The sequence below is a fragment of the Delphinapterus leucas genome, chromosome 8 (genome assembly GCF_059928025.1).
Source record: "Delphinapterus leucas isolate spDelLeu-1000000601 "Yukka" chromosome 8, BTC_Dleu_Yukka2, whole genome shotgun sequence".
In the NCBI taxonomy this organism is placed as follows: domain Eukaryota; kingdom Metazoa; phylum Chordata; class Mammalia; order Artiodactyla; family Monodontidae; genus Delphinapterus; species Delphinapterus leucas.
Window position 1 is genome coordinate 43,485,140 of NC_143136.1, and position 13,077 is coordinate 43,498,216.

At 34.8% G+C, this 13,077-nt stretch overlaps 1 protein-coding gene across 1 annotated transcript in view; it reads left to right on the forward strand.

The window, feature by feature from the left end:
* STAT4 (signal transducer and activator of transcription 4) overlaps nt 1-13,077 on the forward strand; it is a 91,784-nt gene that overhangs the window by 50,446 nt on the left and 28,261 nt on the right. Inside the window, exons 4-9 of the mRNA XM_022567280.2 lie at nt 2,624-2,722; nt 5,559-5,651; nt 6,578-6,656; nt 9,456-9,541; nt 11,047-11,198; nt 12,819-12,977. Coding sequence (XP_022422988.1) covers nt 2,624-2,722; nt 5,559-5,651; nt 6,578-6,656; nt 9,456-9,541; nt 11,047-11,198; nt 12,819-12,977 — 668 coding nt within the window. The remainder of the gene's footprint in view (nt 1-2,623; nt 2,723-5,558; nt 5,652-6,577; nt 6,657-9,455; nt 9,542-11,046; nt 11,199-12,818; nt 12,978-13,077) is intronic.

The following is a 13,077-nucleotide window of genomic DNA, read 5'->3' on the forward strand; positions in this document are numbered from 1 at the left end:
GTGCCAGCATCAAAACTCACAGAATGTAGGTAATAGTGGTGCACATTTTAAAGAAATGCTAATGGCTTAATATATATATAGGAATAAACCTCCATGGCTGTAGATTAGGGAAAGATTTCTTAAGTCATAAAAAGCACTAACCATAAACAGAAGAGTTAATAAATTTGACTTCACTAAAATTAAAAACTTCTATTTATTGACACTAATAGTGAAAAGAGAGCCACAGAGTAGAAGATATTTGCAGTACCTACACGTAAGAGAGACAGACACACGCTAGAAAAAGGGCAATTTCTCTTCCGTCCTTCCTCCCACCAACACACACTTAGGGGTGGGTTTTCTTTTGTTATTTCTGTTTTTCTGTTTGTGCTTTTTTTTGGGGGGGTGGTGTCCATGGTCCATATACATGGTAACTACTGAAAGGTGAGCATAACTACATCTTTGATAACGAAAATTTAAAATGCTAATTTGAGACTCACAGACATAGAAAACAAACTAATGGTTACCAAAAGGGAAAGTGGAGGGGGGTTGATAAACTAGAAGTCTGGGATTAACAGATACACACTACTATCTATAAAATAGATAAACAACAAGGACCTACTGTATAGTACAGGGAACTATATTCAATATTTTGTAATAACCTATAATGGAAAAGAATTATACATATATGGCTGAATCACTTTGCTGTACACCTGAAACTAACACAACATTGTAAATCAACTATACTTCAATAAAAAATAAATTTTAAAAGGCTGATCATTAAAAAAAGTGCTACTTTGGTTTTGAATCTATAGCGGTCAATTTTCCATAAGATGTTTTCATCTCATACATTTAAGTGAGAGCTAAGTTAGGAAAAATGCAAAAAGAAAGTGAAAAAATAGCCTGGATAAAAACAATAGTGATTCTTTACTCTTAACAAAGGAGAAAAAATGAATAATTTAACCTCACAAGACAAGGGGGAAACCAAATCTGAAAGGGAAGGTAGAAGAAATTCAAGCAGGAAAGAAAAATGAAAAAGTATAGACAAAGGAGCTGAGAAATGCTGAAAGATAGTATCTGGATAATCAACAATGAAGAACTCCTGTAACAATGAGAAAAACAAAGACAAATATTGGTGATTCTTGGGATCTTAGAGGAACTCCTGATCTTGGATAGGAAAAGCTTTCAACGTTACATAGATAGCAGTCTCCAAATTAGCCCTGGGAGAAACCCTTTATTTTCATCAGTGGAATATTTTAAAAATAAAGGCAAAATGAGCAAACATAGCTTTTCTTGGTGAGTTAAATGGAAGGTATATGGGAAAACAAATCAATGGGAAATTTTAAAAACAAGAACAAATTCAAACTAGGGAGAACCTGAAATTGTCAGCATGCAGGAATCAGAAATTTGGTATCCCTGCTTAATGAATAGGATAATTTTAATTTCTTTACCTTAAGAGTTTCTGTCAATTCAATTTTGTTTTTTTCTTTCGGAGTGTTCTCATTTAAAGGGGAAAAATGTTTTAAAAGCTATAGAATATGGAAAAGCAGGAAACCAGATACTTGGTGTTTACCCTGGTTTTGCAAATAGAAATGCTAATTAGAATGCATCATCTAATAAAATTGTGGCCATGGTCAAGGCCTTAAAAATGTTTACAACCAATAACCTCATTTCTTTCCAAGAAAGACCCTTTGGTTTACTAGTCTGTATAATCTACTTTTGATTATTAATTTTCCACTTTTATCTTTTCTGCTATTGCCCTTTGGCCATTTCACGGATAATTAGCACCTCCTTCAGACAGGAGGGCAGAGGGAAACTAAATAAAGGCATTTGTCTACATTTATTGTGTTTCCTGTTAATCCTGCCATGGAAGGGTCTAGTAACAAAGAAGTTTAACACTACTGACTAAAATGATGGTGTTTTTCAAATTAATCCTGTAAACCAAGAAAACCTATAGGTGCCTGGCAGGTAAAATAAATGAGTGTCTAGGTCACTCAGTGCTGGATACTATGGAAACTATGGGTAGTACATGTTCCCCTGAAGGGATTACAATATTTCAACTTACACAACATACCTTATGGCTGAATTAGACCCACAGGCTGCCAGTTTACAATATCTGAACCATTAGCATCGGTAATAAAAAAATGTATATACTTAGATGTCATAAAAATATTGTTGCTAAAATGTGTGTGATAGAGTTTCTCTCTAGCATACCGATATAGTTATGAGCTAATTGACATGAAGAGCACCAAACAGGGGCCAAAAGAAATGCGTTAGGCACACCATGTAGTACAGAGTTAACAAATGAACAGCTGGGACCACCCTAGTTCATAATAATTTACAAAGAAGTAACTCTTGTAAAACTTATCCTAAGCCCAAAGTAAACTGATCCTCCTGAGTGTGTGTTCAGGGCCTTTCCTACAGAGGTGCTCAAGAACTATTTTTAATTATTAAAAATAACTTTTAGAGACAGCAATATGCTGCATAGGCATCTACATTCACAATATTAGTTTCTGTGGTTTTATAATAGAATAGGTTGTTGAAACAAATCCCAAATAATTTCACATATTTATTTGGAGATTATTTTTGATTTGCAAATAGTGATGTATATATTGAAGATTTTGTGTTGTTTTTCACTTTTTTTCAGGGAAAATTTCATGGAAATCCGATGCATGTGTCTGTGGTTATTTCAAATTGTTTAAGGGAAGAGAGGAGAATATTGGCTGCAGCCAACATGCCTGTTCAGGTAACATTTTCTTCCATTGTAATCTTGTTATCACCTGGAACTCAGTTTTTCTGAAACAGAAATTCTAGTCTTCTTTCCAGCCATCTTCTTCTACCTATGTTGATGGTCCCGTCATCCTTCCAGTCACTTGGAATCAAGGTCTTGGGATTATCTTTGAATAGTTCCTTTTCTCTGCCTCCTTATTGAGATAACTACCAAGTCTTTCCAGAGTTTGTTTCTGGAATCCTATCTATACATCCTTTTCTGTTTCCACTGCTCACACTCTGGTCCGTGGTCTTACTATATCAGTTGAGGAATAGAGTAACCACCTCCGGGCTGAATTCCTAACTACCATTTAGGCTCTGTTTCTCTCAGCATGTTTATCCTCAGGGATTGATCTTGCGCAAACCCTTCAGTAGTTCCCAATTTCCTACCCCACAAGTCCAAACTACTCCACGAGCAGGAATTTTGTCTTACAGAAACTCCATAAATATTTGCTTGTTTATTGTTTCAGTGTGCTTTGCCTTGCCAATAATATTTTAGATTATATTTTATCCCACTATGCTGAATGAACTCAGGGCCCCCATTAAAGATAAGTAGAGGAATATGAAGTCCCTGGGAATACTTTTGCAGTTAATCCTTTTGAAAAGGAAAGAGCCTGTGAATAATCAACTTTCCACATGTCACACTCTATAAGTTAGTAAATCACACTAGTGTATTTATTTTTGAAGATCCAAGAAAAGTATCTTTTTTCAACTATTAAAAGTTCTCAGATTTAGTTGCTGTCAGGTTATGGTTGTTTTTAGAGAAGTATGAAGCTTTAACAACTTACTCTTATTTTTTAGATGATAAAGAAGAATGGTATCACCTTTATTTAATTTAAAATCTAAAGTTAGTGAGTTTCTAAAGTAAATATAGTTTGATTCAGTGCTTTTTGGGTGAACATTGAGATGCTGTTACTAATATATGATATTCTCATATATATTCTGAGCTGTCCTTTTTCGTAGCCCTCTTATCTCTAGTCATTTTGTCTGTGTGTGTGTGGTGTTGTTGTTCTCTTCATATGTCAGGTATCAGGCAAATTAGAAACATTTATTTGAATAGATGCTCGTCAAAATCATTCCACAAATAATCAGCTAGTGCTACATACTACCACAAAAGAAACACTAGTTTGTAAATTTTGAACCAGTAGACAAATATAGGGAGATACACACACACACACACACACACACACAAATACAAATAATGGGGGCCAAAATGAGAGTGAATTTTACAAAGGCTTTACCCATCTGAAGAATGTGATGTAGTTGAAAAAACACTTGATTGACAGTCAAGGACTTGGGTTCCACTTGAGATTCTGCCACTGATTTGCTACAGATCTTAGTCAAGTCATCATCCTTTCTAATCATACGTCCCCATCCAAGTGTAAGGTGAAGGGCTTACTGACATTCTAACTCTCAACTCTAGATATCTACGTAAACGTTATATCTAAGGAACTTAATGCCAGATTATTAGAGTGGCCAAGAAATGGGGCTTGCGGTTCCTAACGGTGCAGACTGGTAGTGGTCCATGGCCCTGGCGTTGGGGACCCCTGCTATAAACCATCCTCTCCTTTGGGGTGAAGTGGGTAGAATAAGGGGGAAGAGAAAGGGTTGCTTCTTCATTTACCTGCCTGGGACATAGAGGCTTCTCCCCCACTAGGGAAAGTAAAGCATAAATGAAGCTAGATCACATTTGGAGCCCAAAGTGGTTAGCACCAGAGTTTGGACTTTACTGTAGTTGGTGGTGAGCAAAATGGGAGAGCCTTGACATCTCCAGACTTGCCTTTGAAGTTTGGTAAAGGGCGAAGGAGAAGGAAGGGGGCTGGAGACCAGGAAACCTGAACTCGGGTGGTGGGAAGGATGTGTGCAGAATGTCACACATGAGAATAAATCAAAGAGAAAGCTACTCTTAGAATTTAGAAAAGGAATTTAAGAGCCTCAGATGAACACATTACTGTTAAAAAGTTCTTTGAAAAGAAGGAAACAATATTGTCCTTCTGTGCAGCCAACAGAAACATTTCACAACATTCCACTGACCTTACAGCTTCAAACATAATGAATACAGCTGTTAAAAATCATGATTTTCATATATATTTAATCACACAGAAAGCTGTTTACAGTGTGTTACAGAATGAAAAATAAGGTTATAAAATCATACTTAATATGAAAAAAAAAAAGAAATGGGGCTTGGAGTAGCTGGTTAGCCTTTCTATTTAACCAGCCTAACATTTTTACATATTCTTTAGCAAACTCCCTTTGTTCCAATGTAAAAATAAATCTCATCCTGACAGATTCAACATCCCTAATTCTGAATTTAAGTCCAACTTAATGTAGTTTCACTATGCTAATTTTTAAATTACATGTATTCATATTATAGAATCTCAAAAGCAATATGGGTCTGTTATAGAAAATTAGGGGAACAAAATTTAACCATAAAATCATCTGTAATTTTACTGCTCAAAGATAGCACATGATAATATTTTGGGATGTGTGTGCTTCAGGTCACATGTACTTGAGTTTACATGTCTATACATAGATCCAGATTTTTGTAAATAAATAAATAAGTATAAATATATATACATATACAAGCAACAGAGATCACAAACATATGGTGTCTTATAATTTGCTCTATTTCTTAACAATTTAACACTACTTGTATGTCATTAAATATTTTTCTACAGCATGTTTTTTAATGGCTGTAGAGTATTTCATATCATACTCACCCATACCTCAGTTCAAAGTATATTACATATACTACATTCTTCATAAACCTGTTTTATCAACATCATCGAAATTTCAAGACATTGTTTTTCCAGGGACCTCTGGAGAAATCCTTACAAAGTTCTTCAGTTTCAGAAAGACAGAGGAATGTGGAGCACAAAGTGGCTGCCATTAAAAATAGTGTGCAGGTGAGTGATCTCTTACAGACACCAGGAAAGTCTAGCTGTTGTCGCCATACTATGCATCTTTCTCTTGTGTGCCCAAAGTTAGTGCGTACAGAAATCATAGGGTAATTTGTTATAAGATAAAGATCTCTCACACACTATGTTCATATTAGAAAAAATTTCTTTGTGGGAAGCTTTTAACTTCAATTTACTGGAGATTAGGGTTTCCACACCAGACTCCATCAGTGAGAAGCCATGTGACCTTAGGCGAGTAAGCTGCCTCACACCTCTAAACCTCTGCTTCTTCATCTGTAAAAGTGAGGATAACCACTGTAACAGGACTGTTGTGAGGACTACGTGAGATAATACTATATGAAAAGCCTTCAGCTCAGATCTTGACACCTTTATATCTGAGCAGGAAAACGTCACCAGGTTTGGAGAAGAGTAAAAGTAAAAATCTCAAAGACAGAAATGAACAGGAGACACAGAGGAGCCACAGATATTTTTTTTCTAAGAGGTAGAGAGGAAAAAAATTTAGACTCAATTGTCATAAACTATATCGTTTGAGAATGGAGATTTTAAGCAAAAAGATAGTTGGTACATTAATACAGAGTTGTATGGAGCTAAAATGAAAAAAGTATCCATACTCTCCGATAAAAAAGATATTAGTTGCATCATTTGGAATTAACTGAGAAATGAGAGGCAAGATGCTGAAATTTGCAAACACTCAGGAAGAGAAAATGGAAGAGCAACCTCAGTCTAGTTCTTCTAGTGCTATTCAATGTTCATGGGCATTAGCGCTTTAGAAATGTAGATTCTGTATAGTTAGTCTGGGATATTACTGGGGATCGCAAGCACCAAACTGTGTATTTTGAAATACTGATGATGGATGATGTTGTTGCATTGACGTGCTTAATTGTAAAAACAGAGTATGTTTTCTTTGTAAAAAGATGACAGAACAAGACACCAAATATTTAGAAGATCTGCAAGATGAATTTGACTACAGGTATAAAACAATTCAGACAATGGGTAAGTTTTTGTTTTGTCTATAATTCCACATAGGGACATAAAGGCAATGTGACTAGGGTTTCGTCTTTGCTGCAGAATTGATAAATTGATCCCTTTTTTTGAAGAGAGTGTGCAGGAGAAGTTAATTTATTTTGCTTCCTCCTTTTCTCTCCATATAAATATATCTTTTTACCCATGATTCAGAGTAAATTATGAAGCTCATGCGAAATCACCCCTATTTCAGGATGCATCTCCAAAAAGTAAGAACATTCTCCTATAGAATCAAAATATCATTATCGCAACTAAGAAAAGTAATAATAATTGTCTAATATGATCAGGAAATTACTTATATTATCTCTAGGTGAGTCTTTTAATATAATTTTTAAAAATTAAAAGTAGAAATGTGACTCACTGTAGGAAATTTAGAAAGTAGAAAAAAGAATTACAAAATTAAAAACCACACAAAATTCTGCTATCTAGATATAAACACTGTCAAAATGTTAGTATATTTTCTTCCAGCCTTTTTCCTGCACGTTCAAATACATACATATCTATTTATTTACGAAAAAATTGAAATCATCTTGTACATAGTTTTTTGTATAGCATTTTAAGCTAAAGTTTTATTTTATGTATTTCCTCATATAAAAAAATCTTCAAAACATAATATCAATAATTGTATAAATACCAAAATGTAAGGACACTGAAATTTATTTGACTGTTTCATTGTGGTTAAATATTGAGGTTGTTTACAATTTGATGTTTTTTAAGAAATATAAGGAAAGAATGATAAAATTTATAAAATCTAAGATTTACAAGTAATAACATTTAGAGTGTGTTGCAATTAGTGGGACAATTGGAGAAATTCTCATTAGTTCTAGATTAGTTAATAGGATTGTGCCAGTGTTAATCTTCTGGCTTTGAACATTGTACTATGCTTATCTAAGACACTAGAAGAAGCTGGATGAAGGATATATGGGAACTCTGTACTATTTTCGTAACTTTTTTGTAATTCTAAAATAATTTTGAAAAACACATTAAATATAAATTCTTTGTACAGATGATTTACAGAATCATCCTTAACTACTGAAATGTTAGCTTAAAATTTATCTGGGGGCTTCCCTGGTGGCGCAGCGGTTGAGGGTCCGCCTGCCGATGCAGGGGACGCAGGTTCGTGCCCCAGTCCGGGAGGATCCCACCTGCCGCGGAGCGGCTGGGCCTGTGGGCCATGGCCGCTGAGCCTGCGCGTCCGGAGCCTGTGCTCTGCAACGGGAGAGGCCACAGCGGTGAGAGGCCCGCGGACCAAAAAAAAAAAAAAAAATTTATCTGGAAGGAAGTAGTATGGGTGATTGTGATCAAATTCTTTATTAACTTTCCATCTAAGATTTAAAAGAGCAGATATTCGTTTTTCCTGGCATAAGTGAGATGTGACATGTCCTTCTGGCACCTTCAGGATGTCTTGACTCCCATGAAATGTTATTAAATATGTTCATAATTGTATGTACAATGTTTTTTCCTTTGGAAGAAATGGCACAAACACAGGTTTCATCAGCTTATCAAAGGGGTCCATGATTCTTAAAAGGTTTAGAACAACTGCACATTTAATCAAGCATTACAATTCATTGAAAGCAGCCTCAGCCTAAATTTCATATGTGAACCATGAATTTTATGAAATAGAATATACATTAAAATATACTGTTTTACATTAAAACAGTAAAATTATTTTGAACTTAGTATATTACAATTAGAGTTACTTTAGTATCTTACAGTGCTTCATAAGCATTATGAAGAATAAAAATGATTATTACTTAATCAACAAATATTTTGTTGATTATAAGTGAAAGGAAATGTTTTAAGGGAAATGAAAGATACATGGGAAACAAGTTATATCTTTGCTGGTGAAGACTGGAAAGTATTAGCTAGTGAAGTTTTGAAATGATAAAATGCCATATAAGCAGGATTTTGCTACATATGGGATCTAGGAATTTGTGAATTTGTGAATTAATACAACCAGAAATGACTTCTTGGAAATCAGTGCTATTTTGTCGAGGACTTTGCCACAGCATTGTTTGGGGGCCTCTTTTCACAATAACACAATTCAGATCAGCATTCCAAAACTTCATTTATTATAGAGATGAGCAGTTGGTATAAGCAGTCACTTACTATATACCAATAAAGTTTTAGTTCAAATTAAATAACACAGTGTTTATTGTACATCTGTCATTTAAGAGGATAAATCATTTTGGGTTTTGTTCAGTCAGAGATTTTTCTTAATTTGCAACTCTTTCCCACTTCTTCTGGTTTTACTGTGAGGCTAGCCTGTTTTGCAAAGAAAAAGAGAAAGCAAAGGATTTAGTCTTTATTAGTTAATGAGACTATGTACTATAAAATGGCAACTCTTCCAGGAGATTGAGTAAAGGCATCAGGAGGGGTCAAATATGATTTAATCATAGGCACAAAGAAGGGCCCCTTTTCTTTCTTACACATCCCAACCAACCAAGGTCATTATAAATGTAGAGATGATCTAATAAAGAATCCGTTATAAAAACATTTATATTCTCCTCTCTCCCTGCCCCCAAAAGGAACATTGTGTGAAGAATGGTGTTCTCTCAAGATCTGTAAGATAGAGAGCTCATCTCTGGCATGCTTGGATGTAATCCTTCCTGGCAGCCAGGGATTTACTTCTAAGCTCATCACTAATGGCCCCATTTAGGCTCTTGCATCATGGGATCTTAGGATGGCAGGTTACAGCTGGCTTTGGCTTTCAGGACAGAGAGCTTCGCCTTGGAGAGGACTGTAAGTCTGATCTCTTTTCCTTCACAGATCAGGGTGACAAGAACAGCGCCCTAATGAATCAGGAAGTTTTGACTCTGCAGGAAATGCTGAACAGCCTGGACTTCAAAAGAAAGGCTAGTGAAGAACTTTAATTGGGCCTTTTGCCTATTTTTCTCCTTTTTCTACATCTAGTCCTACTAGATTAAGCTCTGAAATTAAGCTCTTTGATTTTATCAGTTCCATTTATGCTGAATGAATAAAAGGCAATGTTTCTAGGAAGAGTATCATACTGTTTGCCATGCTTCTTCACCTAAGTTTACAAAGCAGAACCCTTCTAGAGTCTATTTATCCTGCTTATGTGGTACATGTACTGTAGCTACCATTAATTTCAAGGTGAACATTTTACCCAGTTTTTTTTTGCCACTATTTCAGACATGACTGTTTTAGTTGCTGTACTTAATATGCTGGGATGGGTTCTACTGCACATGTATAATTAAAATATTACTTGACGACTACTAAAACTTTGTTACAGAAATAAGTGTCCCAGTTTCTATTCTGAAAAATGACATTGTGCTAAATAATTCTGTAGATTTCAGGAGAGTCCATTGAGACCTGAACATGTTCAATCTAACCTCTTCCCAAGGAGAGGAAGAAAATTTTCTGGCTCAATAAAATATTTTGAAAGAGGAGAAATATCTCTCAATTCTACCTCTCCTTGAAAATAGACACATTGAAATTTAACCAGTCACTGAAATCAATAGTTTATTTCTAAAAGTTTGGCTTCATCTTTTTGTGCAGGAATTTGTGTAAGCACAAATAAATGTAAAATTTATTTTCACCCTAAATTAATTATAAACTTAAACAGTTATATATCAGATTTTAAATATGTAAATATTTAACCCAAGATAAACTTAATGCTTTTATGCATAATAAATCTATGCTATACATTTTATGCATGCCATCTTATTCTACTTTGAATAAGATTTTAAGGAGAGGGGGAATCTTAGAAATAATTCAGTCCATTCACCTGACTGTATAGAGAAGAAGATCAAGTCCCAACAAAGATAAATGGCTTGTCCAAATTCACATAGCTGTGGCAAAGCCAGGGTAGAAATTCACATCTTCTAATCCCTAGGCCTTTGAAAGTTATATTTTCCCACTATGCTTCCCCAAACCCAGATAAAGTGGTGCTAAAAACTAACACAGAAAGGCTTAAATTCTAGTCAGTACATTTAAAAATAAATGCATAAACATAATTATAAGAATATAAGTTCAATTTATAAATGGCTTTTTAAGAAGCAGATATATGGCTTTTATGACTACAGGATTCAATATTGTCACAGGAGTTACAAATTCAACCTACTTATAGTAAATGATATTATGAGAGTATTATGTGCTATTATGAGAGTGTTAACTATGGTCATGCTTCTTTCTTCATGACATTATTGAATTGCAATAATTTAATTATTTGAAAAGGCAGTGCTATGGCAGATAGAAGGTAGTATTTGGTAAAATATTTGGTCAAAATTTTAACCAAGGCTTTATCTCCCAGGTCAGACAAATTATTTTATAGGTTAAATTATGAGTAACTTTGGTTGTGTGTCTTAAGAATCTTCTCAGTAGTCACTTTTGTCTTCAGGAAGCCCTCAGTAAGATGACACAAATAGTGAATGAGACGGACTTGTTAATGAACAGCACCCTGGTGGAGGAGCTGCAAGACTGGAAGAGGCGGCAGCAAGTCGCCTGCATCGGAGGTCCACTCCACAATGGGCTCGACCAGCTCCAAAACTGGTAAAATGAACTGAATTTAGTTTCTAGTGAAAACCACAGGAAGTACACAACAGTGTCGCTTAGCCAGAGAATACAGGCTTAGACCCAAATGTCAATTCATTCAGCTTATTGATGGCTTATTAACAGCTGGAACTCTACCATTGAAAACAAATGGATGTAATTGTCTGAGTGTTCTTAATTTCCGTCCCTTTGGGGAGAAAAATAAAGCATCTATAGAAATCTATAGAATGCATAAGAATTGCTTATTTTCTTATCTAATATATCAATCTTAAAAGACTCAAATGAACTTTTTCAAATCAGCAATAAATACACTTTCTTGAAGGGCATGAGAAGCACTGGCTTCAAACGCTATATCTCATTTTTAAAATGTGTATCTTAAGGTGTCAGAGTTAGATATTAGTTTTGTGTTTTCAACAAAGTGATTTATTTTTGTATTTAAATGAAAAAATCTCAAATGGCTAATACAACATGGCATCCCCTGCCTGTGTACACATGCATACATGCAATTATGTACAGATATTATCCTTTGTATTAAAAAAATGTTTTTTGGTTTTCCCCTTCATCAATGTAAAAGAAAACTATGTGAGTGAAAGAAAATTAGAAAATATAATGAAAAAGAAGGAAAATTTTCAGTTGAAATCTAAAATTGCTTTCCAAGGGTACAATCCAATACAATGAAAAAGCACAGTAACTGGGAACACTTGCACTAAAAGGTCTGCACTGCCAGGCCTACTTCTCAGGAAAAGTAACTGGGCTGTTTTTTAAATTTATTGATTTTCCTTGGGGAGATACTTTGATTCTCTAACGTCACTGTACTCTGTTGTTGTGAAAACAAGATAAACAACAAAGGGAGCATAGCAGATAATGGTGCTCATACCAAATTCAGTAGGGGGTTTGCAGTTCTTTCTACAATGTTATGTGGGGAATAAACTTTCAGTAGAAAGAGCTGCTGTCAGGGCACATGGACTTAGCAAGTCTGATGAGACTTCTGCCTCCTCTTAGTTGGAGGCCTCTTCTGTGTGCCTTTCAATCTCCCTCCTTCCCAGACTTCCAGCCCAAGCTGCCACCTCTGTTTCTAAGGTAAGATCCAAGGTAAAACTCTAAGCAGATACCTTTCTCCAGGAAGATCCACTGATAATTTTTTGGCTAATACTTAGGACCTGTAAAAAATATATATGGGGGGGTCATACTGTTTTTTTCTTCAGTATTCTTACACATAACATTCTTCATATCATGTATTTTTAAAGTTTTAAATTTGCTCTCTTTAGTGAGTGCAATATTTTTAAAATATATGTGTTTAACAGACTTTTTAAAAAGGATAATTAAAAGGGATTTCGTTCCAGACGTTGACAAAATTTCCTAAATGATTTCTTATCTATAACTGAAGGCAAAAATTTTAAAACATTGAAAACAGTTAACATCTATCATGCATTTTAGCAAAAAGCTGGGTTAGGAAAATAAACATTAAAATAAAAACTGTCACTAACCCTTAGTGGAATTAAGTGACTAATTTAATTAATTTAATAATTATTTAGTAATAGTTGCTAAATATGGTTAATAGTTAAAATGGTGGATTGTTAAGTGGAAAACTATCTGTGTTTTTCATTTGCTGTTCGATAGCTTTACACTGTTGGCAGAAAGTCTGTTCCAACTCAGAAGGCAGTTGGAGAAATTAGAGGAGCAGTCTACCAAAATGACATACGAAGGGGATCCCATCCCACTGCAAAGAACACATCTGCTAGAAAGAGTCACCTTCTTGATCTGCACCCTTTTTAAGAAGTAAGTCAACACTTTGCTATACACCTGAAACTAAAACAACGTTGTACATCAACTATACTTCAATTAAAAAAAAAAAGGAGTAAGTCAAATGTTACCCATT